General features: G+C 37.2%; 1 protein-coding gene across 1 annotated transcript in view; it reads right to left on the bottom strand.

Moving 5' to 3' along the window:
* LOC135078361 (apoptosis-stimulating of p53 protein 2) overlaps positions 1-23971 on the bottom strand; it is a 449764-nt gene that overhangs the window by 49116 nt on the left and 376677 nt on the right. The window contains exon 6 of the mRNA XM_063972958.1: positions 4154-4300. Coding sequence (XP_063829028.1) covers positions 4154-4300 — 147 coding nt within the window. The remainder of the gene's footprint in view (positions 1-4153; positions 4301-23971) is intronic.

Genomic DNA, 23971 nt, shown 5'->3' with positions numbered 1-23971 from the left:
GGCATCCCCCGGGGATTCTTCGCACCCCTTGCCCCACCGTTACCGTGACCGCTACCGTGGTCCGGGATAGTGGGGCCGCCGGGGACTAGGGGCCGTTTTTTTGTTGAAAATGAACTATGCACATTATTAATTACTCTAATCTAATGTTATTATCAAAATCTATGACTCCGTTTATTACTCGTGCTTATCATGATAATATTTTTTGTAACTACACCTGGTTACAAAATATATGTTATAATGTGACTGGTACTTTGTAAAGGAAAACTGGATATTTTTAGACATTTTAGTTGACACAAAATTTTTACTTATCGATATTCAGCTTTAGATGGACAACACTAACGGCACAGCTTTAACCCTTAACCACTGACGTGTCATTTTGTTACACTAACACTGACGTACGTACGGCATACGTACGTAACTTTGAAGACCTCCTGATGTATCAATAGAGTGTAACTTTGGTGAAATTTGAATTTAAATGATTTACACATGTTTATAATAAACAGAAATAGTAAAAAATACATAGTAACACTAATAGAATAGTATGATATTGGTGAAATCTTCCAGATGTAATAAAAGTTACACAGGCATTTTTTTAAAATCAACACAAAAATATTCGATAACACTAGGAACTTCTATTTTTGCCATATTAAAGATTAAGAACAGTTTTAATCAGGAAAAAATCACAATAGCAATTATTCACAAATTAAGTCACTTTTTAATACAGTTAATTTAGGAAGGCTATTTTCTATAGTCTTTCTTTGTTTGATGACCTGGTCACCAGTTTGCCGTGCTTCAAACTAGCTAGGAAATATGAAAATATGGTATAAAATCTTCAGAAGAAGTCAAATCCAAAGCCACGAACTAAAGCTCTTTCACCATTATGATGATTGTCCTCGAAAACCGCAACTAATATAAAAATTTTCATCCACTGGATTTTTTGCTAATTTCTTCGTCATTTGTAATAATTTTTGGCGTAAATAAGGTTTTTTATATAAAGACGGCCAAGTAAATAAATTAGACTGCTAACAATTTATTTTATCTATGAACCAACATACAAAAGCGATGTTTAAAAGTTACACTAACACTGACGTTACGTACCACATACGTCGGGTGGTCTAGCTCTCCTACTTAGGGACGTGCTACCCATCTATTTTCTCTCGTCGCACACGCATCTCTGGCCACTAGGAAACTACCAAAAAGGACACGCAAAAATTCGCGCACAAAATGAAGTTTTGAACGAAAAACCGTTTGACCGACGTACCACGTACGTACGTCAGTGGTTAAGGGTTAATGAAATAAGGATTCCTGGGGCAACTGAAATATTCCGATCGAATGTGCTTTGATGTCCGTTCCTTTTGAATTAATTAGAGTTGTATCTCGTTAATTATTAAAATTATCGTACTGTTTTAAGCCTATGTTACACTGGCGTGAATGTCACGCTATGTGTAAGCTACGTGATACTTGCGTACAGATTGTCAGATAGTCGGCGCCAATAGAGCGGAGAAATGTTTTCAACTACCAATCAGATGTCTTTTTCTTCTTTCATTTTGGCCACGACTTGGTTTTCAGAACCATGATTTCGCCAATGTCACGTAATCAGTTTTGACAAAGTTACAGTTAGTTACAAAGTTACATTCAGATTGAATTAAACTAACAGAATAAAATCTGATTGGCTGTTCAAAACATTTCTCCGCTCTGCTCCACCTTCGTGGAATCTGGGTCTTAAAGCTCTATATTTTGCACTGGAGCTGCTTATTACTAAAGGAGATTACTTAAAATCTTTTTGTAATTCTAAACCAGGTTCTTCCCAATCTACATGCATAACATCGTTTCATCCACGGCCGTCTCTATTAAAACTACAAGCGAGAGTTGATCTTATAAATTAACAGCAGTCTGTAAATGAATCATGACACTATCATACTTAACGGTTACATCATAGAGTCGAGTGTTACTTGGCAAGTTTCAATTTTAGCTACAAATTGCAGTTTTGCCTATATAAATGGCTAGCTTTCAGGGGATCCTTCGAGGCTGGTGAGGTTTTAGTGAATTCACAGCTCCGTTTACATTGGTAGTCCAAAATTAGCAGCAGTAAGAGCGAATTTGATATAGCACTCATGCTACATTTTCGTTGGAATACTTGTGGTTAATTACAATGAAGGAAACCAGTTTATTTTACAGGTTGACTACAAAATTAAATATTAGTCATTTACTTACCTACATTATTTTATTTTTTACGAAAAAAAAATGATTTGTATAAATTTCGTTTTTTTTTCTGTAATCGTATTAAAGTTAGTCAATTGATTCGCCAACTAACGACGTTATACGTTTCCTTTGCTATACCAACAAATTTCTTTAGCGAGACACGTTTTGTAGCTAATATAGGCAATTGTACAGGTTCCGGATAAATCTTCTTCTTCCATCTTCAATCTTCCAGGTATCTCAGAAATGAAGTTGATTTAAATAAAGACGCATTAATTACAGAAACATTACTTATTACGGCAACACTTTTTACAGAAAGTCTATTTTAAACCTAATTTTCTTTTGCTAGTCTGGCAAAATTTACGTTCGAGACACTTTTTTAGCGTTAGACCCAATTTCGTGTTCCACAATATTTCACAAAAAATATTAATCCGCAAGTATCTCTTTTGGGAAATGACTTTTGTTATAAAGAATAGAATTTGTGGCTTAATAACAATATAATAACTTGAGGGCAAAAAGTTTTTTATTATAGCAAAGTTAATAGGAAATTTGAGTTATAATAACCTTGTATGTAAACATATTTTGTATGTTTAGGTAGCATATAGTAATAAACAAGATTGCTAAGTAGTTATGTATTACGTGCGAGCAGTAGCTATCTGTCTATAACTCTTTTACCTTTTTGCAATTAAACTGCTGCTGTACCAATTTAAGTAGAATTTAGTATAGAGATTGGAACCCGGAAAAACATAAAATAGCTAGCATCCTAGAGGAAAGATGTACAATATAAATTTTCTGAGACAGATCAATTCATGCAGGCCTAACCATGGGCTAAAGCTTGCTTCAAATATTTTAAAACATCGATTTGCCTTGACAACTATGAGTTCGTAACGGGAATTCCAGAGGAATTTATGGCGAGTGGGCGACGTCTTTGCTCAAATATTTCTTTGACATTCCTGTATTTTAAAACTGGCAAGATAACCGTCAAGTGGCCCACATTCCGGATCAAATTTCGTATCTTAGACAAAACCGTTACAAACGAAGGTAGAGACAAATTGCTCAAAGGGCGGCATGCGGGCGGACAGGGTTTAGAGTTAGTCGCGAACAGATGAATCAAATTCCGACTGTAATCACCAAACTAGGGCAGATTTATGCTCAGATAAGTTTAGTTTCTAACCCTAACCCTACTAGTAAAAATCGTCATCTTATTTAAAAGACATTGGCTAAAAGGCTCAAGAGCAGAGGGACTGAAACGTGGGAATAGTTTTATCTTACGGGTGGCAGGAATAGTTCAGTTTTACAGAGGTGGGTATTACCACAACAGGACTATTGTCCTGTTTTAAAGAATCATGTCTTCAGTATCGTAACTTACAGAGTCCTCTCTTGCAGAGTCCTGTCTTACAGAGTCCTGTCTTACAGAGTCCTGTCTTACAGAGTCCTGTCTTACAGAGTCCTGTCTTACAGAGTCCTGTCTTACAGAGTCCTGTCTTACAAAGCCCAGTCTTACATAGTCCAGTTTTATATAGTCCTGCCTTACAGAGTTCTATTTTAAGGAGTCTTGTTTTAAACAGAGTCCAGTTTTACAGCGCACTGTCACACAGAGTCCTGTTATACAGAATCCTATTTTAAAGAGTCCTGTTTTACAGAGTCCTATTTTACAAAGGCCTGTCTTACAGAGTCCTGTTTTGCAAAGTCCTGCCTTACAGTCTTGTTTTAAACAGAGTCCAGTTTTACAGAGTCCTGTCTTACAGAGTCCTGTCTTACAGATTCCTGTATTACAGAGTCCTGTCTTACAGAGTCCTGCCTTACAGTCTTGTTTTAAACAGAGTCCAGTTTCACAGAGCCCTGTCTTACAGAGTCCTGCCTTACAGTCTTGTTTTAAACAGAGTCCAGTTTCACAGAGCCCTGTCTTACAGAGTCCTAGAGTTGTTTTAAAAAGGTGGGAATCCCGTCTTACCTGGTGTTGCCTCGCCTCCTGCTGCTTCAAGTACCGCAACCTCTGCTCTTTAGCGCACAGCAGCTGGTGCTGCGTGTCGATCTGCTGCTGCTGGCGGAGTGCCATGGCGCGCAGCTCGCCCAGTGTCAGCTCCACCCCTTCCCCCAACTGTGGGCAAGGAGAAACGGGTCTGGTTAGAATGGTGGTTCTAGTGTGGTAGGGCCCAAAAGATAAACAGACATGTAAAGTGTGCATAAGTGCCACTAGTGGTAAAAAATGAATAAAATAATTTTGATTTTGTCAACTCCATCATTCCACACTCCAATGGCGTTGATTATATCGTGTGAGGTACCAGAGACAACTTTCAGTCAGACAGTCAGTTAAAGCTAGTTTTTGATCCTTAATAAATTACGAAATTAAATGTTATTACGAATGGAACAACCAAACAAGCACTAACTTTAAGTATTTTTTATTGCCAAGGAAAAAGTCAAGTAACTTTAAAATAGTCGTACGATCATCTTAACACAATTAAGCCAACGGCTGTAAAGTGAAACTTACGAATGTAAGTACGTAAACTGTTTAAAAATCACTGTTTAAAGTCTATCTACCTAACTAATTACACATTTAATTCATCTGTGTAAATTAAGTTACTGCACAGATAAGTCCAGTAACTTCTCGAGCAAATTAAACATTCAAAGAATGCACACAAACTTCAAGCCACAGTTATCTAAGAAATATACTTACGAGCAAAAGTATGGAATCACCCCTTTATGTTCCGAGCGGCCTTAAGAACTGAATGACTATGTATTGTATGTATCTATGGTATCAATTTTAAGTTTATAATATCTCCTTTAAAATGGTACCATTTTTATTGATCCTCTATTAGTCATTTAGTTCTTATGATCGCTCGGAATAATTAGGGTGATTCCATATTTTTGCTCGCGAGTGTAGAAAAACCCAGCTTATCTAAACTTCAGCCATCTTACTCTGAAACTAGCAGTACCTAGTATTCATACTTCCACGATTCAACGACGCCTGAAACTTGCGTAGTTTCAAAGAAATTCAGCGAGACTAAATTCAATGCAGCCCTATTTCTTTTTGCCTGCAAGCCACAGAAATTCTCAAGTAAAAGGCAAACGCGATTTAGCGTAGTTTAATCACATATTTCAGCACCTAAATCCAGCCATTAGTATAATTAGAAATTAGCATAGGCTGAGTTGCACCACCTTATTTTAACCGTGATTAAAAGCATAACCGGTGTTTTTGTATAGAGTTTGACAGACTTTTGTCGTTTGTTAATGTTAAATTGGTGTAACCCATCCTAAGTGTTAGGTAATAGCGCTTGCAAGCATTTATTTGCAGACATAGTAACATTAAAGTTGTGCTCGATATTATTTAAGACGATATTTTTAAACGCGTGTAACTTTTCAGCGAGTAACATCGACTTTCGATCTCTTTCGAAATTTTTGACTCGGAAAGATTTGCGAACTTTTTCTATGTTTTTAAATTTCCCGCACACCGTTTCATCTTTTTTTCACGTTTCAATCTTCATAACGTCTCATTTTAGCCTCGTTGTATAGTCACAAGAGAACTAGATGCAGTAGTAACAGTTTCTAATAATACTAATCATTTAAATAAGATCTCAAATAAAAATTCCTCGAATCAGAAATGAGGAAATCCGTAAACGAACTAAAGTCGCTGACATAGCCCGACGGATTAGCAAGCTGAAGTGGCAATGGGCAGGGCACATAGTGCGCAGAACTGACGGCCGATGGGGCAGCAAGGTTCTGGAATGGAGGCCGCGTACCGGAAGGCGCAGCGTGGGACGTCCACCTACAAGGTGGACCGACGACATCGTAAAGGTAGCAGGGAAGCGCTGGATGCAGGCCGCTACCAATCGATCAATGTGGAAAGCATTAGGGGAGGCCTATGTTCAGCAGTGGACGTCCTATGGCTGACATGATGATGATGATGATGACAAATAAAAATAACATAGGAGCAAAAAGGGCTAGCGAAAAGAAGAAGTAGCAAAGAATGTTACAGATAAAATCTGAAACAAATGATTTTGTCAATTAGAAGACATCGCAATTAAACTTTAAAATAACAAATTACTCAATTTCTTTGAACCTTGTCATACGTCGTAACTTCAAATTCCATCGTTAGGTAAAAAGTACTTTAAATTCGGCATTCCAATCAACGCAAACGGCAGGCTATCGATCAGGTCCGACGTATGCAAATATTGAAACGACCTTCATCACACAGTGGGAACTGACGATCAGGTTTAAATCTGCCATTGCATGCATTAAAAGAAGTCTCGATGTTTATAGTCCTATGCCAATTAAAGCCACGATAGCCGAACAGTGAAGGGGTCAGACTAGCCGACTCGTGATCCGAGGAACGCGGGTTCGATCCCCGCCACCGCTGGACTATTGTGGTGAACCCACTTAACACAAGCATATTGAGCTTACCACGAGGGGTTAACGGGACTATTAGTAATTTGTATGTACAAAAAAATATATACATAAATTATAAACCTAAAAATACATACACTAGCTGATGCATCAAGCGTTGTTTTGCCACTTATGGTATAAAAAATTGCGTACGACCTAAAGCGTCACAATAAAAAGAAAGCCCACTGTTAATAACTTGTTTGTGACCAAATTCAAATATAGCATATTTCCATTCCCTTATTCACGTTACCACAAACCTAATTTCCTATGTAATAGCAATTTGCGACATGAAAAAAGACAAGAAAAACGCCCACGCGAAAAAGTTTAACGACTGCCGCGAAGTACGAATGCCCGCTTTGGTAAGAAATGAGGATCAGAAAAACCAGTAAACAAGGTAGCAGTAAGATAGGTAATGATGAAGATTAAGAGGAAGGTAGTGGATTCAAATCTCTTGCGAGGCAGTCGGTTTACTAATGTTTTGTTCTAAATTGTACGTTGCATAAACTACTTAAAAATAAACACCCATAGTTAATCCTTTTTGCAAGACGGTCGCTAAGAATACTATGTATAATAATTGAAACAATGCCGTACTGCTTTGGTCACCCTTAATCAAAGTTTTTCTCATAAAAGATGGCCTTCTCTTTTTCTTTTTTTGGAATGCAAGTAAAGCCTTCTGCTTATATCTATTGTGTCATTCAAGATGGTGTAGGTCACGTCAGAAGAAAAAGTTTATCAATTTTTCTGTGATACTCAATTGAAACTCCGAAAACTTGTGATGTACAACTTACAGACTATTGGGGCATCTTTTTCAGTTGTAATAAAGGCTATTTTACAAAAAATTGTAGTCTAATGTGCCAGCGTGTGTGTAATAAATCGTTCTACACCGCTAGGGACTGATACACCCCGTAAATTCTAGTTTTACTGAAATCACGAGTTACTAGCCGAACGGCTTGTGCTTTATTACAATTTGGATTTAGTTATTAAATTTTTAGCGTTTGGAGTCGCATCTCAAATCTCATTTTTTCAAGTTATTTATAATTTTCAAATTTGGATTTATCTTGAAATATGAACTTTAAGACGATTTACCTATGTTCAGTTTAAAATGGAATAGCTCTATGTTGAGATCAGCAGGATTTTATATTGTATCACCTATGACAAAAATGACCTTCAATGGAAGTAGTAAGTTATGTCAATATACTGAATGAAACTTAAACGATATGGAAATATTATTAACAACAGTTATTTATTTATTTAGGCTAAGTAGCACCAACTTCAACCGTAACTACACAATATGTCGCCCGTTTGGTGTAGTGGTTCGAAACGGTCTACTATTCCGGAGGTAGCGGGTTCGATTCCCGCACAGTACAAACATTTGTGTGCATGAACATATTTGTTTGTATTGGACTGGGTGTTTTCTATGTATAATAAGTATGTATTTACAAAAAAAAGTATTTAAGTATGTTTATATCCGTTGTCTAGTACCCATAGTACAAGCTTTGCTTAGTTTGGGACTAGAAGCGCAGTGTAAAATGTCTAAGGATATTTAAGGATTTATAACTATTAACTATAATAATAACCGGTTTTTTTTTGTATGGAGTTTGACAGATTTTTGATGTTTGTTAAAGTAATAGTAAGACGATGCAACTCAGTCATAATCTTTGATGCCATATAAATACATACGACAACTTAATGTCATAAGGCATTATCTGCCAGTCGACCTTCAGTTAATTAAATGAGACGTTTCTTTCTTTAATTCGACCAAAAGCAACAAGTTACACGTCCTTTATAATTCCTTCATTTCTACATCTAAGTTTCTCATAATAAGTTCAGTCAGTCCCTCTTCAAGGCGTTGCCCTCGGTCTTAATAAGTTTAGGTGTTCTTGAATTTCTTTTTTATTTCTCAGAATTCAGATCTTTTTGCTCACTTTTTGTTAATAACTTATTAAGTAAACGGGACACGTAGTTTTTCTTATTGTAGAGCTAATTATTTTTTCGCTAAATGAGGTCTTGACGCGAATTTTACCACATTATTAGGCCATTAAATAAATTGAATCTGATATTGTTCGTTCGTTTCAGCCAAATGACGTCCACTGCTGGACTGAATCTGATATTGTTATTTATGAATAACTAGCGGTCGCCAGCGACTTCGTACGCGTGGATCCCGTTTTACCCCCTTAGGGGTGGAGTTTCGTAAAATCCTTTCTTAGTGGATGCCTACGTCATAACATCTACCTGCATGCCAAATCGCACCCTTCCTGGAATAAGTACGCAAGTGAAAAATGCCAACTTTTCAGGAGCGTAAAAAAACTGTCCTAAAAATTTATTACCATTATTAAAAATATGTGTTATACATCAAAAGATAGCTAAAAATGTCTGTGAGGGGCCTATGTATTTATATATAAAACACACTTAATAGGTTTTGAGAAAAACTTAAAAAAGAGCGTTGCGTACTTATTCCGCGAAACATATTTAACACCTTGTTGTTGTAATTATGAATATTGCATTGTTGACATGTAAAGGAATACATGCTGTTTGGTATTATTGCAGATAACCACTTATTGGCGTTCAGATTTAGTCGTGCCAGGCCTGTTCATCTCCGCGAGTTTACATCGAAAACAAAACACGCACGATGGCCCACCTTCAGGATACTATTCGACAAGGCCTCACATACGAGCGAACATTGACTCACGCACGCGTATTCTTGTGCATGATGGAAGATAATAAAGAAATTGGTGTACTAAATACTGTGCAGTATTTAACTGCCTAAATAATAATAAAAACACAGAATGTACTTTTTTAAGTTGCCTCAAGACACTGAGAGGTAAATAAGTAGTTAATATTATTCATGATAATTCATGCTAAATCATGTATGGCGGAGGAAGCCATTTTCCGCAGTTTGGCACCTCACATCACAACATTTTACCGAAGACAGCCCTATAGCTTCGGCGCAGTGCCGATCACTGACGTTTGTCAACAAAATGGTGCTTGACTCTTGAGACAGGCTAAATTACACCATATTGTTAATGACATTGAGCATACATTTTTTTAAATACCTTTGCGAAGTAAAACTTCTGTACGTAGTACTTATTATTATTCTGTGGTCGTGCATTCAACGTGTAAGTGTAGTTTACGTAGTTTTTCCTCGAACTATTCGTATCGAAATAAATTCGTAAAAAGGATAACGTACTTTTACCTTGTGAAAAATTACATAACTTATGGTTGTATTTAAAATTATAGCTTTATTCAAAATCAAAAAGTTACAATATTTTTGCATAACTATATTATAATTTTCGAAAATTGCATTTTTAGGGAGAGACGAGCTATCAAAAGGACTAATGCCCGTTTTCACCATCAATCCCTAATTTGTAAGTGACTTCTATGGTGATACATAACAGGAATTTTGTTTTTATAGGGGTCACTTAAAAATTTGGGATTAATGGTGAAAACGGGCATAAAACTCATTTATTTTTGCAAGTAGGCTTTTATAAAGCACTTTTATAGTTTTACACTCCCCAGTATTAACCCAACCACTGCTTCAGGACATTTTTTTTTACGGAAGCGGTAGATAGATATTTTGTAAAGTTACCATTTAAAACAGAAAATCCACAATCACCATTTGCAGACACCAAACCGAGGAATGAACTGCCGTTTGCAGTATTTGCGGACCAATACGACCTAAAACCTTTAAGAGCAGACTCTAATACTTTAAAGACAATCAACGCACCTGTAACTCACCGAGAGCGGGTGTCTATGGGCGGCGGGTAAACACTTACCATCAGGTGATTCGTCTGCTCGTTTGCCTCCTTTCCCTTAAAAACCCAGAAACATAACCACTCAGGTCCGTTCAATTAGAAAGGAAGTTACAGAAATCACTAGACCTAAAAAAAGATTAACGAACACACAGATTTTTTTTATTAAAAAAGATACCTACCTGAAAAAGAAAAAGAAACAAGACTGACAGTATACTTACCTCATCATGCGGTCGTCTGGAATAATACGGAGACAACTCGCGCACGATTATAATATTTGATGCTTTGTGTTAAGGTTCGATTTATATTTCACTGAATAACGAACTGCTTGTAGGTTCCCAGCTGCAAGAAAACCCGAGAAATATTATAATGAGATGAAACGTGTTTGCTTCATAGATGACATTATGAAGATGGTCTTCAGATTTATGTGACAAAAAATGATTCGGATTACCGGAGTACCGATTTCTATAAAATAATAAAACAATATTTTTATATCAACGACCTTTTATCAGGAGTGGACTGGTCAATTGAAGCTATAATGCTATAATTTAATGAGAACTTACAGAGCAGATAATAATACATCTGATGTGACCATCCACCAGGTTACACTTCAGAGAATGTGCGAAGGAATTACTCGACCTAATTCCACCAGCCCCCTTCCATCATCAGACGCTGGTTAACGTATCATTCCTACATTGTCGACATTCCACCAGCTTGCACTAAGCGTTTCGATAAACTCTTTTATAATGCGAACAGGTCGCTGCCTGCTGCTGTCTCTCCTGAGCACTATACCGGACCTTATAGGCACTTACAGGTATCTATCATCTTATACTGCATCTCACTTAACATCACATGCAATTGCGGTCAAATACCTTTTGCTACCTAGTTCTGCGTTGAGTTTATGAAGTCAATAGAAGACAACAAAATATAAGCTAGTGCCAAAGTAGTTTTATGAACCTTGATGGAACAGTCCAAGCATTGGGTATTGAATGGAATTTGAGCACAGATTTCAATGCAATGTGAATATACCACAAAAAAACCAACCATGAAACGTAACATTTTATCTTATACATCTGATCAAACTTTTTGATCCCCTTGGCTGGAGCTTAGCGTTAAGTACAGTCATGGCTAAGATTCTAATGGAAATAGAATAGAAAGTATTTATTTGTTTCAAAACAATAACTTTGGCTGATAAAAAACTAGTAAGGATGGAAAGATAAGTAACTCATTAGAAAAAGATTGGATTAAGATACGGCAGGATTTGATTCACATTGACAAAATACAGATATAGGTTGGTATACTATCTATGTATAGATACAGAGAAAAAATACATCATCATCATTTCAGCCACAGGACGTCCACTGCTGAACATAGGCCTCCCCCAATGACTTCCACATCGCGCGGTTGGAAGCACATAGTACGCAGAACTGACGGCCGATGGGGCAGCAAGGTTATGGAGCGGAGGCCACGTACCGTAAAACGCAGCGTTAGGACATCCATCCACAAGGTGGTCCGACGACCTGATAAAGGTAGCGGGAAGGCGTTGGAAGCAGGCCGAGTAAAAATACAATATAATTAATTTAGCGATGCCTCTGTGAGTGCAATAAACTGCAGCCGTTCACTATCAACTAGATGAAGGATTTGAAACGAAATTAATTGCTAAAAAACTCAAGTGCTCTCTAAAAACTATTTTTTTTACCACGTCTTGAGCTATGTGGTGCTTTGAGTAAACTGGATGAAGCAAATGAGAAGAAGTAATGTGAAGAATACCAACCTCACAGATGTTCGAACACTGTGAACAGGTTTTTCTATTGTGATCGCCTAGCTGTCTGGAGAGACGAATAGGTGGAAATCTATTGTTGCAAACCGCGTCGTGGAGAAAGTCGAAAACGTTTATAATAATTAATACTATAATTCATAAGAAAGCTGATACAGCTCCACATTTTGGATTATCAAGGCGAAACCATTGGCGAGAAAATACGTGCACAGATGTTTCAATTGTGCTAAATTGAATGCTACTGCCAAAGTACAAATAATGGTAGATTTACCAGAACAGCAAGTATCTCAATCTAGACAATTCATGAACAAGGGAGACGATTTTGAAGGACCCTTTTAAATTTTGATGTCCAAGGGAACAAAACTATAGAAGCCTATAATATAGTGATATTTATTGTCTGCATGACTACAAAAGCTACCCACATTGAACTCGTTGGTGACATCACTTCCAAATCCTATAAGGTTCACACTCGATCAACCGGCGTGCAGCGATGGCGAACAATGCATTTAGGTCTGGTCGCCATCGCTGCACGCCAGCTGATCGCGCTGTGATCGCGTTGGTTTGGCCGAACCCTAAGTCTAATCGCCATCACTGCACGCCGGCTGATCGCTTGAGATTGCGTTGGTTTGGCTGAACCTATAAAGAAAGAAAGAACCGTATTTATTTGGTCCAAAACTTATAGGTGCTTTTATACGCTTTGTTGAAGAGTGGCCGGACCTGTGAAGCAACCAGGATAGGAACATTGTCTGAGCCAGGAGTTTCATAAGGCCTGGAAATAAATGCAATTTACTGGACAAATAGCGTCAACACTAGGATAGGCAATACATTCCAGTGGCAAGTACAATCTGTGGAGGACTGCGGAAGGTTGGAGTCCGGTCGATCAAGTACCACCTGAAAAGAATACAGTCAGTATTCCCTCATCGTACATACGAAAAGATGGCAACAGTTTTGAATCAGGTTGTTGCATTTTTAAACGTCTGACCATTACGAGTATGTCCTTTTGATTACAATAATCCTTAAAATACATATAAAAACTAGTGTTATTCTATAATTGGGGACACACCGATTGTTGCTTACTGCTCCAAAAGACGTATAGATACATACCTTGTCACGCTTGCAATACACGCATAAGCTGATAAATTAACTCATGCGGCTCTGGAAAGTTGAAAATTTATCACGATAACTACGATAACGATTCACTGAAGAGAGAGACAGAATTTAAAATGGATCTTGTACTCATAAAGACCGATAATTTTACCACGTGGTAAGTAATCATTGGGACGAATTTTTGATAAACACACAGTCTTACAGGGGTATTTAGTGCAAAAAGTAGTGGATTGGATACTTAAATGACTGAAACTAAGTTAATTTGTGCTTTGTTAATGACTTAATTACATCTAAATAAATGTATCAATATCGGTATAAAATACAACATCGCCAAAAGTTTCGCAAAATATTAGCAACTAGACTTGCACAAAGATATCTACGTAGAAAATAACGTATCAATTGTTATATATTATAATGCGAATAAAAGCTTCGTGGAAGAATTAGGCATCTAGACTTGCACAACATAATGTGCACAAAAGTTTCGTGGAAAAACTACGCAACTGAACTTGCACTACGATACCCACCAAATAATATCCTAAAATAAGTATGCAACAATAGATACGCGTAAATGTTTTTTAAAGTCTTCGTGGAAGATGTATGTCAATATTAATATGCTATTATTCATACGGAACTTTATTAAACAATTAAATGCAAATATATTTACTTCGTTTTTGCTATGGAAATTTAGATATTTTAATGTTGCAATATTTTACATATTTGTACATAATTTCTTCATTTTTAAGAGAAAAATTATGAAAAAAATTGACAATATGTATTACTTCCTTCTCGATTTTTTGGTGCAATAAAAAAAATATCGCACAAGTGGACTTGCATACTTCTTCCAGGGGGGGTGCGAAATTTCAGCCCAATCCGTCCAGTGGTTTGGGCTGTGCGTTGATAGATCACTATGTCAGTCAATCAGTCAGTCAGTCACCTTTGAGTTATATAATTTAGATAGTAGGTGTTTTAAGTTAGAAGTACCAAAAGCGATAATTTCTAAGTAAAGTTAGGCACTACCAAAAAGTATTTTCTCTGCCACTTTCTGTGGCCCACATTGCAATCAAACCTAGTACTGTCGACTCCATAATATTGGTTAGATTCCAATTAAATGATTCAATTTATCCAGCAATAACACAAGTTCACAGATTGGGAAATCCTCTCTTTATTGCAATAGATTAAATCAACTGAGATATTGCAGTTGCCAGAGATACTATTAAATGGAATAGAATAATCTTCAGTATCTAAAGATCTAGTTTCTGCAGCTTTTACTGCAGACTTCTTTTTAAAAGTCATAATATAAAAACATAAAATAGATAGTTTGTTACATCGAATACTTTATAAATAATTTTCTTTATCATTTTATCAATCATCAACATCATCATTTCAGCCATAGGACGTCCACTGCTGAACATAGGCCTCCCCTAATGCTTTCCACGTTTATCGATTGGTAGCGGCCTGCGTCCAGCGCCTCCCTGCTACCTTTACGATGTCGTCGGTCCACCTTGTAGGTGGACGTCCCACGCTGCGTTTTCCGGTACGCGGCCTCCATTCCAGAACCTTGCTGCCCCATCGGCCGTCAGTTCTGCGTACTATGTGCCCTGCCCAATCAATCACTGGCTCTCTTTTTTATCTCGAAAAACTGTCATAAGAGATTCTATAAGACCGCCTAAATTGTGCCATTTCATTTTTTTTCAGTTTTGTATGGTCTAAAATAAATAGTAGGTACCTACTTACCTACTTAATTTTTTTCTTCCTAAGTTTCTCACTTTGAGATCATAAAAGGTACTTTTTATATTTTTATCTTACCTACTATTCTCATACAAGCATTTCAAAGAAGCAGAAATACACTTCAATTCAGTGAAATAGCCCCACAAAAACCACATTAAAGGCATTTCAGAGCAAAGTGCACAAAAGCGGCATTAACATAACGTAACAGCCGAAATAGTCCCGTCCTAAAGAAATCCCGCATTTCCGCCGGGATTAACCGGCCAGTCCCGGGAGTCCCGGACGGGAGTGGCGCCCTCTGATAACACGGGGCTAGCCGCGGGTTGACACGAGTCCGTTGCTGAATTATTAATTCTGTCTCTAATTAATTAGTTAATTATTCGGACCTCTTATTGTGTGAACTGTTCCGAAAGTCTCAGAAAATGGATTCAGTTTTTTGACACGATTCGCTTCGACGTGCTTTTTGATTTGACGCATGGAAATTCTTGTGAATCAGGTCAGTCCGTTTGCTTTTATTAACAGTGTCAACAAACCTAACCATTAAAAATTCTACATGAAAATATGTAGGTAATTGTTTTCAAACAAATAAATTGAGCTAGACTGCGCGTTGCACCAACTTATTCTTCAAAATAAGATATTAAATAAACGCACGTCAAAAGCTACGCCATGGCGCAATTTTGAATTAAAGGTTATGCCAAACCACGATGGCGATGGCGATCAGCTTTAATGCATTGATCGCCATCACGCAAGCAGGCTGATCGCGTTGGCTTGGCCGAACCTTAACTCAATGAGTCAGCTGATAGCTGCGCTATCACCGAGTTGACGCGGGAAAATTTTCCTAAATCACTCATCTCCTGTTCAAGGAAACCCTGCATTTCCCAGTGGATTAGCGCGAATGTGGCGCCCTGATAGCCGGGCCGGCCGCGAGTTGACACAAATTGACGCCATTATTTATTCGGACGTTCGAGAGTGACGTAGACGCCAGCGTGTTAAGACAAGATTAATGGTGTGGTGATTTCATTCATGACTTACGCATATTCTCGAGGAGAGCGTATACGGATTTGCAGTTTTACTAGGGCAATAATGGGAATTGCTTTCTTAACAAAATTTCATGATTCCCATCAATGAAGCCGTGTGGTGACGGCAGAGTAGAATACATTTGTCACCAACCCCTACTCTTCCCGCGGGTGTCGTAAGAGGCGACTTAGGGACTACACATCAAACAGAGAATGGGCAGCAGCGCTCTCTGAAAAACATCAATCTTTTAAACTGCGATCTCCAACCCGCCTGCCTAGCGTGGAGATTATGGCAAAACCCTCCACTATAGTGGAGGAGGCTCATAGTCCAGCAGTGGACTGTAAAGGGCTGTTGATGATGATGCGCCCATTAAGAAAATACTGGATTCATATTTGCACAGAAGACTTTATCCAGTTAAATTCTTGCTATCGTATTGTCTAACACCCGTATTCACAAACGATGCTTGCTTAAGTGAATCAACAACGCAATGCGAAGTCGAATGCACAACGTTGCGTAGAGCTCTGCGATTGGTTTATGTGTGTCACTCCGCCACTCAAGTATTGTCTATGAATAGGTTTTTGGGACCATGTGCGTGCGTCAACGCGCAATGTGAGACCTCATAGTAATGTTTGTAAATACGGGTGTTATACACTCCATTTACTTATAAAATACAACTTATTACTCGTAAATATGAATAAATGATTAAATTCGATGCTTATCTTTTTTATGTCCACGCTGCTGTACTCGTATAACCGGATTACTAATGTTTGGCCAAAAAACGTTTCCCAAATTATCACATCGCAAACAAGTTTGCTATAAGTTGTTTTGCCAAATGAGAATTTGCCAAATGAAAATTTGCGAAAAGTACAGTTGCTAAAAGTTCATTTGGGAAATGAAACTTTGGCGATAAGTTGTTTGCGAAGTGAAATTTGGCGAAAAGTAATTTGGCCAAACGGAAGGATACCCGTATAACCAGTAGGTATAACACAAACTCAGCAATTTAGAAATATTCTAAATACGTATGTGCCCCCCATCATCTACATAGTTATGCTAAAGACGCCATGTTCAGCAGACACCATAAATCACGAAGTGTTGCTGGCGACATGTTGCCGAGTTTCTGTTTAGGAAAATTCTAAAACAACATTTTACTAAGCGCCGTATTTTTCAGTGTAACAAAAGTGCAGGCAATTTCAGGGAACGCTTGTTACGTTATTGGATCTTGAAAACGATATTGGATTACATGGCAGATAGAGGCAATATTCATGAAATAAATAATGCATGTTTTAATTTACTAGTGGAATCAATACCTTTAGTTTTATTCATTTATAGCGACACTATATTGTTTTATTCATATTTTGATGATCACAGTGTTTTATTTATTTATTTATTTAGAAAACTGCTTTTATCCTTCAGGTGAGTATAGACATTTACTTGTAACAGAACAAGGAGTCAATAAATTATATTATGTTCTGTGTATCACCCTGTCACATGTTAATTTTATTTGGTTCGTATATTGTACCATTTGTAAGAACATTACATTACATAGAAATTCCTTAGTATGCACTCAACTTTCAATAAATTTCTCGGAATCTGATTACCTTTTCAAAAGCTGTCCTGTTTTAAGTGCAATTGAAAAACAAAACAGACATTCTAAATTATTATGACATCTTGAAATCTTATTATACTTTGATCGCTTCTCAAATTTCTCTTCCCTTTTCTTAAAACACGAAATATGGCACCAGTTTGGGTTTGTATCGAGATATCGAGTTTCCAAAACATCGAATGGCTTGTCAGTTCGAGCATCGATTTGTGTCAATATTCGTGGCGTTAGTTGACATGCTCGTCTACGAATATGATACTGTTATCATAACATGCCTTTTATAACGCATTAGACAAACTTCGAAAATGGATATTTTATAGACCTAAAATATATGGAATCCTTAAATTAAAAACTAGCTGTTCCCGCGACTTCGTACCCGTGAAAATAGTTTGAATAATATTCCCGTTTTTGCTACATTTTTCTTTACTGATCCTCCCCTATTGGCTTTTTTTTTTTGTCTCATAATAGTTACATCGATTTTACTTAATACTAATCTGCCAAACTGCTTAACAGTTTGTCGGCAGTCGTTCTCGTGCTAACTGTTATAAGTGTAACTTATTGTACATATTAACTAAGTAATAATACACACATGCAAAATTGGTTCCTACAGTCGCCGGCACATCAGACCAGACACTTCCAGTGTCTAGCCTGGTGCGCCGGTCGCCTGCACTTACTTTTTAAAAACTAATATTACATTATAATATATCTAATAGTCTAGTTATAGTATCAGGGACATAAAGTTAGGTAATATTTGGCTGTTGGGCGATGTTATACTTCCTCGGTAAATGGCCCATCCAACACAAAAATAACATTGCAAACCGAACCAGAAGTTCCTCGGACTAGCGACACCACAGTTTTTAGATTGACGTGCTTGAGTCTGTACATACTCATACTATTTTAAGAGCAGTCATAATAATATAAATCCCAATTTTCTGTAAATATTGAGCCAATATTACTTTTCTGACTAATTCTTGAAAAAATAGAAGCGATTTAATAACAAGAAACATACCTAATCGATGTTTCGAGAATTAAATTAATCGTTTTATGCTTTGATTTTTGGAAGGAAGTGTGCTCCTGATCAGTGCATGATTGATGAAAGTTATATTATGTCGACAGCAATTTCCTATTTTCACAACACTATATTGATATTTCTTACATTTACCTTGAAATTAGAAACTTGTTTTTGTAGTTTTTTTTTTTATATTTATTTTTATTTAATTTATGACAACAAGCTGTTGTTAAGTATTTCCCTTTTGAGAATTTCTCCATCAGTGAAATAAAATAATAACGATTTTATAGATAGGTATCTACATATAAATCTAATTTAGATAGGTTTATAAAAACTGAGGCATCGTATTGATAAAAGAAGCTATTTTGCAACAAAACCGTATTATTGCGTAATGTTTTGTCAGCTGATGTAAAAATATAGGACTCGGTTTGCCAATACAAACTTTTGTACCTCTCTACAAATGGAAATAGAATCCCTCTCAAGGTCTCCCGGCGTTCCAGACCGAAATTTAATTAAGGTAATTTTATTTCGGCAGCTTAACCATGAAAACGTAACGCGCACGTTCGCGTTACATTAAGTGAATATAGAGGTAGGTATGTACTTCGTTCGTCACGCGATATTTCACTCGATAACTGCCACAATCGCAGCGACTGTAATGAATCGAATGATTCGATTCCGAGTGCGCTGTTCCGTTGGATATTGGTTTGGAGTGGACGTGCTTTAAAATTACAGGACTGTGAAAAAGGATTTTGGTTCATATTTATTTGCACGAGATTTTTCTTTCAAGCACCTATTTGTTTTGATGGTTTGTCGTAACTTCGTCATTGGTATATAGGTATACTCGTGGTTTATACAGACTTCAAAAATACATTTCCCTTATTTTTTGCATTAGTCATTTTACGATAAGTTTGAATGATATGTACGAGTACAAGCTCATCCAGTTCAGTGAACAGCAATAAAATGTTCGCTACGCTAAAAAACCAACGAACAATTTTTTGTCGGATAATCCCGTCTGAGTCACAAGTAATTTTAAGGACGTTTTTTCCACCCTTTCTTGTCCCGGCACATAATCACGTGATATTTCACGGCACATATCGCTGTCACGCGATATTTAAATCACAGTCCGACCCTCGAGGGATTTATATTCTTGACACTTGTTGATGGCAATCAAGAATGGCGCGGATAGATGGCGCTATTGCACATATCGTCACCGTCGTGGCAGAATTAAATAACTGACACTTTTGGCAAAAACCACTTTTTCCACTTTTTGTATAGTAGAAAGTGTTACCTATATTTTGGTCTTACTCTCGTGGCAATATCTATGATATTTCCAAAGATATCTTCAGTTGAGTGAAACTGTTGACCATAAATTACAACTCTATTTGTTGTAGAATTTACGTGGCAAAACTGAATAAGTGACTTTATTTAATTCTGCCACAACTCACTGCGAAACATTGCTTCAAAATACTTGTACTAAGAAAGTCAATAAGTGACTTTATTTAATTCTGCCACAACTCGATCCGAAACATTTCTTCAAAATACTCGTAAAATTGTGTTTTTGATTTATTTCATTTTTGTAACATTACTTTAAATGTTACTTTTAATTTCAATGTTCATTACTCAGATGTTGAATCTGGATAGTTACCTTCATCATCATCATCATTTCAGCCATATAGGACGTCCACTGCCGAACATAGGCCTCCCCCAATGATTTCCAATATGACCGGCTGGTACGGTCTGCATCCAGTGCTTTCCTGCTACCTTTATGAAGTCCACGTTGTGCTTTCCGGTACGTGCCCTCCTCTCCAGAACCTTCTATTTCTCAGTTCTGCCTATTATTTGCCCTGTCTCTTGTACAGAAAAACCGAGCATAACCCTCTTCAGAGCACGCTGTGCAACTTTGAGCTTATTTATAAGGCCGTTAGAAAGTCGCGTTCTCGAGCCGTATATCATCAGTGGTAAAACACATACAGATTGTAGATTTTCGTCTTTAGGCACTGAGATATTTTGGACGAAAGGATGTTGTGTAGTTTCCCGAACGCTGCCCAGCCAAGTTGGATTCGACCTCTTTCTCTACCTAGTTGAAACGTTTGTCCGAGGTAGACATACTTGTCAACAATCTCGATATTCGAGCTCCTAACCGAAACTGGGTAGGGCGCATATACATACATTCGACAAAAGCTTCGTTTTTCCATGTTGTTCACCCGAAGGTCTACCTTTTGGGAGATTAAGGTCATCGTGCATTGTGCCGAGGTCTCCCACTGATTTTGCCATGACCACACAATATCGTCGGCAAACCGAAGGTGAGTGATGTACTCGTCGTTGATGTTTATGCCGGATCCTTTCTATTCAAGGAGTTTGAAAGCGTCTTCCAATGCAGCGGTGAATAGTTTCGAAGATCCGGAGATATAACATCTCCCTCATGCCTCGCTGCAGAGGAATCGCCCTCGTACTCCACTCCTGTACTCGGACCAACATGGTGGCGTTTCTGTACAAGCACTTCAGCACCTCGATATGTACCGATACTTTTCAGAAACTGGCTTGTTCGGAAAGCTGGAAGTCATCGAACCTACGCGCGAGATCATTCGTGATAACTTTCGAAAACAGCTTGTAGACATGACTCAGAAGCGAGATGGGTCAGTAATTCTTCAGCAAGGTTTTATCACCTTTCTTGAAGAAGAGTTCCACCACGCTTCTGTTCCGTGCCTCTGGCGTTGTTCCCTGGAGTAAGACGAAGTTAAATAGTCTCTGAAGGACTTGACTTCAATGTCGATGTTCCCGCGTTCAGAAGCTCCGAGGTTATTCCGTCATCACCAGTGCCTTGTTGTTCTTTAGGTGTTTGCGAGCCATCCTAATCTCGTATAGGCTGATAATGCTGATATCCACAATATCTTCGTCGAGGTATATAGCTGTCCATAAAACTTTTCAATCTCACCCAGAACCTCGGCTTTTGTTGACGTGACACTATCTTCCGCAGTCTTCAGCTTCGTCAGCTAGCTTCGACCAATAGAGTTGTCTCTTGCGAACACTTTCGAGCCTTGGTTCCGTTCTATCGCCTCTTTAATACTATTTGTATTAAAGTTGCGAACATCATGTCGCAAGGACTTCCATATCTGTCTATTGAGCTGCCGATGTGCTTTAGCGTCAACGGAGATCTGCAGTGACATTGAACGTCGTTCTGCTATGACGTTGAGGGTAAGGGATCCCTATGGATCCCTAGGGAGAGATCCCTATTACAGTTTTATTGTTTTTGGATTATTTTAATTTTGATACTCATTTCGATGTTGGTTCTTTCAATTTAATTTCAATGTTATAGGAATCTGATGTTGATGGTTACCATACCAATTTGTTAAACATTTATAGGTATTAAATAAGTAGGTATGTTCTAGTATTATTTAACAATTTTACAGATTTTGACTAAAATCGCAATAACAAAACAAATAAAATAAAATGAATAAATTAACATTTAGGTCAATAAAAGTGTGGCAAAATTAAACAAGTGTACTTATTCAATAGAAATATTCGTTTTTGTAATACCTTGGTTGTGGTAAAACTAAATAAGTGACATACAAAAACTAAATAACTGCAACTTTGTTGTAAAATACGGTTGTGGCAAAACTAAATAATTACATTTTTATTTTTTTTATTTAAAGTAATACAAAGTAACACCATCGAAGAATATTGAATTAGTAAAGGTAAATTGCTGTATAAAATATCAAAAGACCGACAGTAAAAAAAATTTACCCTTAAAAGTTATCGCCATTTTTAACGAAAAAAAACACAAAAACGTGAATATCTCGCAACTTTGGTTTTGTCAGTTATTTAATTCTGCCACGACGGTGACGATATGGTATTGCACATATCACATAAAAAAAAAAAAAAAAAAAAAAAAAATGGTGATAACCCCATTCACTAGTGACGAGAAATATGCGGGATTGAAAAGGGTTTGGCATTTTCTTATTACGTAATAGTGTTGTGAAACAACTATCGATCTACCGATATGACGAACTACAAAGATATTGACAATGTCGATATATTATTAATATGAAGAGCAAGCAAGACATTAACTTGTAACCTGCCCTTTTATGAGACAGTGTAAACACCCCGGTAGTTAAGCCTTCATTATTTGATGTTACAAAGATTATTAACACCATAATCGCATTACGTTATCGATCACATTGATTTTATATAAAACTATTTCCCTTTGAATCAATCACAAGAAGCTCTTACAAATAAGAATCAACTTTTTTAGGGATTCAGAGTTCCTGATTAAAGTAGGTATCATCCCTTAGAAAACTAAACAACATTAAAATTTACTTAGATACCTACACTCTTTAACAACTCAATTATGCATGTGGTGTTTACCTACTTATAGTTGTACACTTAGTCCTAATAATTGTATTTGAAAAACTAAAATGTATTAGTGTAACAATGTATTGGTGAACCAAATAAATAAATAAAACGTTTTTGTGGTTTCCAAATTCCATAAAAACCAAGGATTATTAACTTATAAATAAAAACCCAAGGAATACACAGCGCCATCTAGTCCCAAACTAAACAAAGCTTGTGCTACGGGTACCAGACAAGAGATATAAAATACATTCCTATTTATTTCAGTGTTATCGATATCCTCAATACAATCGATATCCCCAGCACAATCGATACTAACCGCAGCACAACCTGAAAGCACGTCACCTGATTGCCAGCTTTTATGCGACCCCAGCGGCGCTGAATCTCTATATGGCCGGCCTTTTCCTTACGAATGCGTTGTACATTAGGATTTGTTGTTGTCCATGGAATGAACATTAATTTTTAATAGATCGAATACCGTATGGTAGACATGGACTGCCAAATAATATTAAAACCTATTTGACACAAAGCTCCAATATTTTTTGGCGATTTTAAAAGGTCCTTATCAACCTCCCCCTTAGGACAATAATTTTGTGGTTTCAAAGTTTCATTGCCACCAAGGGTCGTTAACTAAATGCCATTTTTTTTTACTTTTTTTGCTCTTATCGTAATTCCCAACACAATCGATATATTCTTGACACAATCGATACACAGCACAACCTCAAAGCACGTCACCTGATTGCCAGCTTTTATGCGACCCCAGGCGCTGAATCTTTATTTGGCCGGCCTTTTCCTTACGAATTCGTTGTACATTAGGATTTGTTGGTCTCGCCCGGAACTGTGGGACTCGGGAACATTAATTTTTAATAGGTCAAATGCCGTAGAGTGGGTATGGAATGTCTGATAATATTATAGCTTCTATGTATAGACCATGATATACAGCGTACAATGCAATATTTTTGAAGGGGCCTGTTTCTTTTTATTTTATGTGACAAGAGGCAAACGAGCAGACGGATCATCATCATTTCGGATGTCCACTGCTGAACATAGGCCTC

Source organism: Ostrinia nubilalis, chromosome 14 (assembly GCF_963855985.1).
Source record: "Ostrinia nubilalis chromosome 14, ilOstNubi1.1, whole genome shotgun sequence".
NCBI lineage: Eukaryota > Metazoa > Arthropoda > Insecta > Lepidoptera > Crambidae > Ostrinia > Ostrinia nubilalis.
Note: the sequence above shows the minus strand (reverse complement) of the source record. Positions and strands in the feature narration are given on the sequence as shown.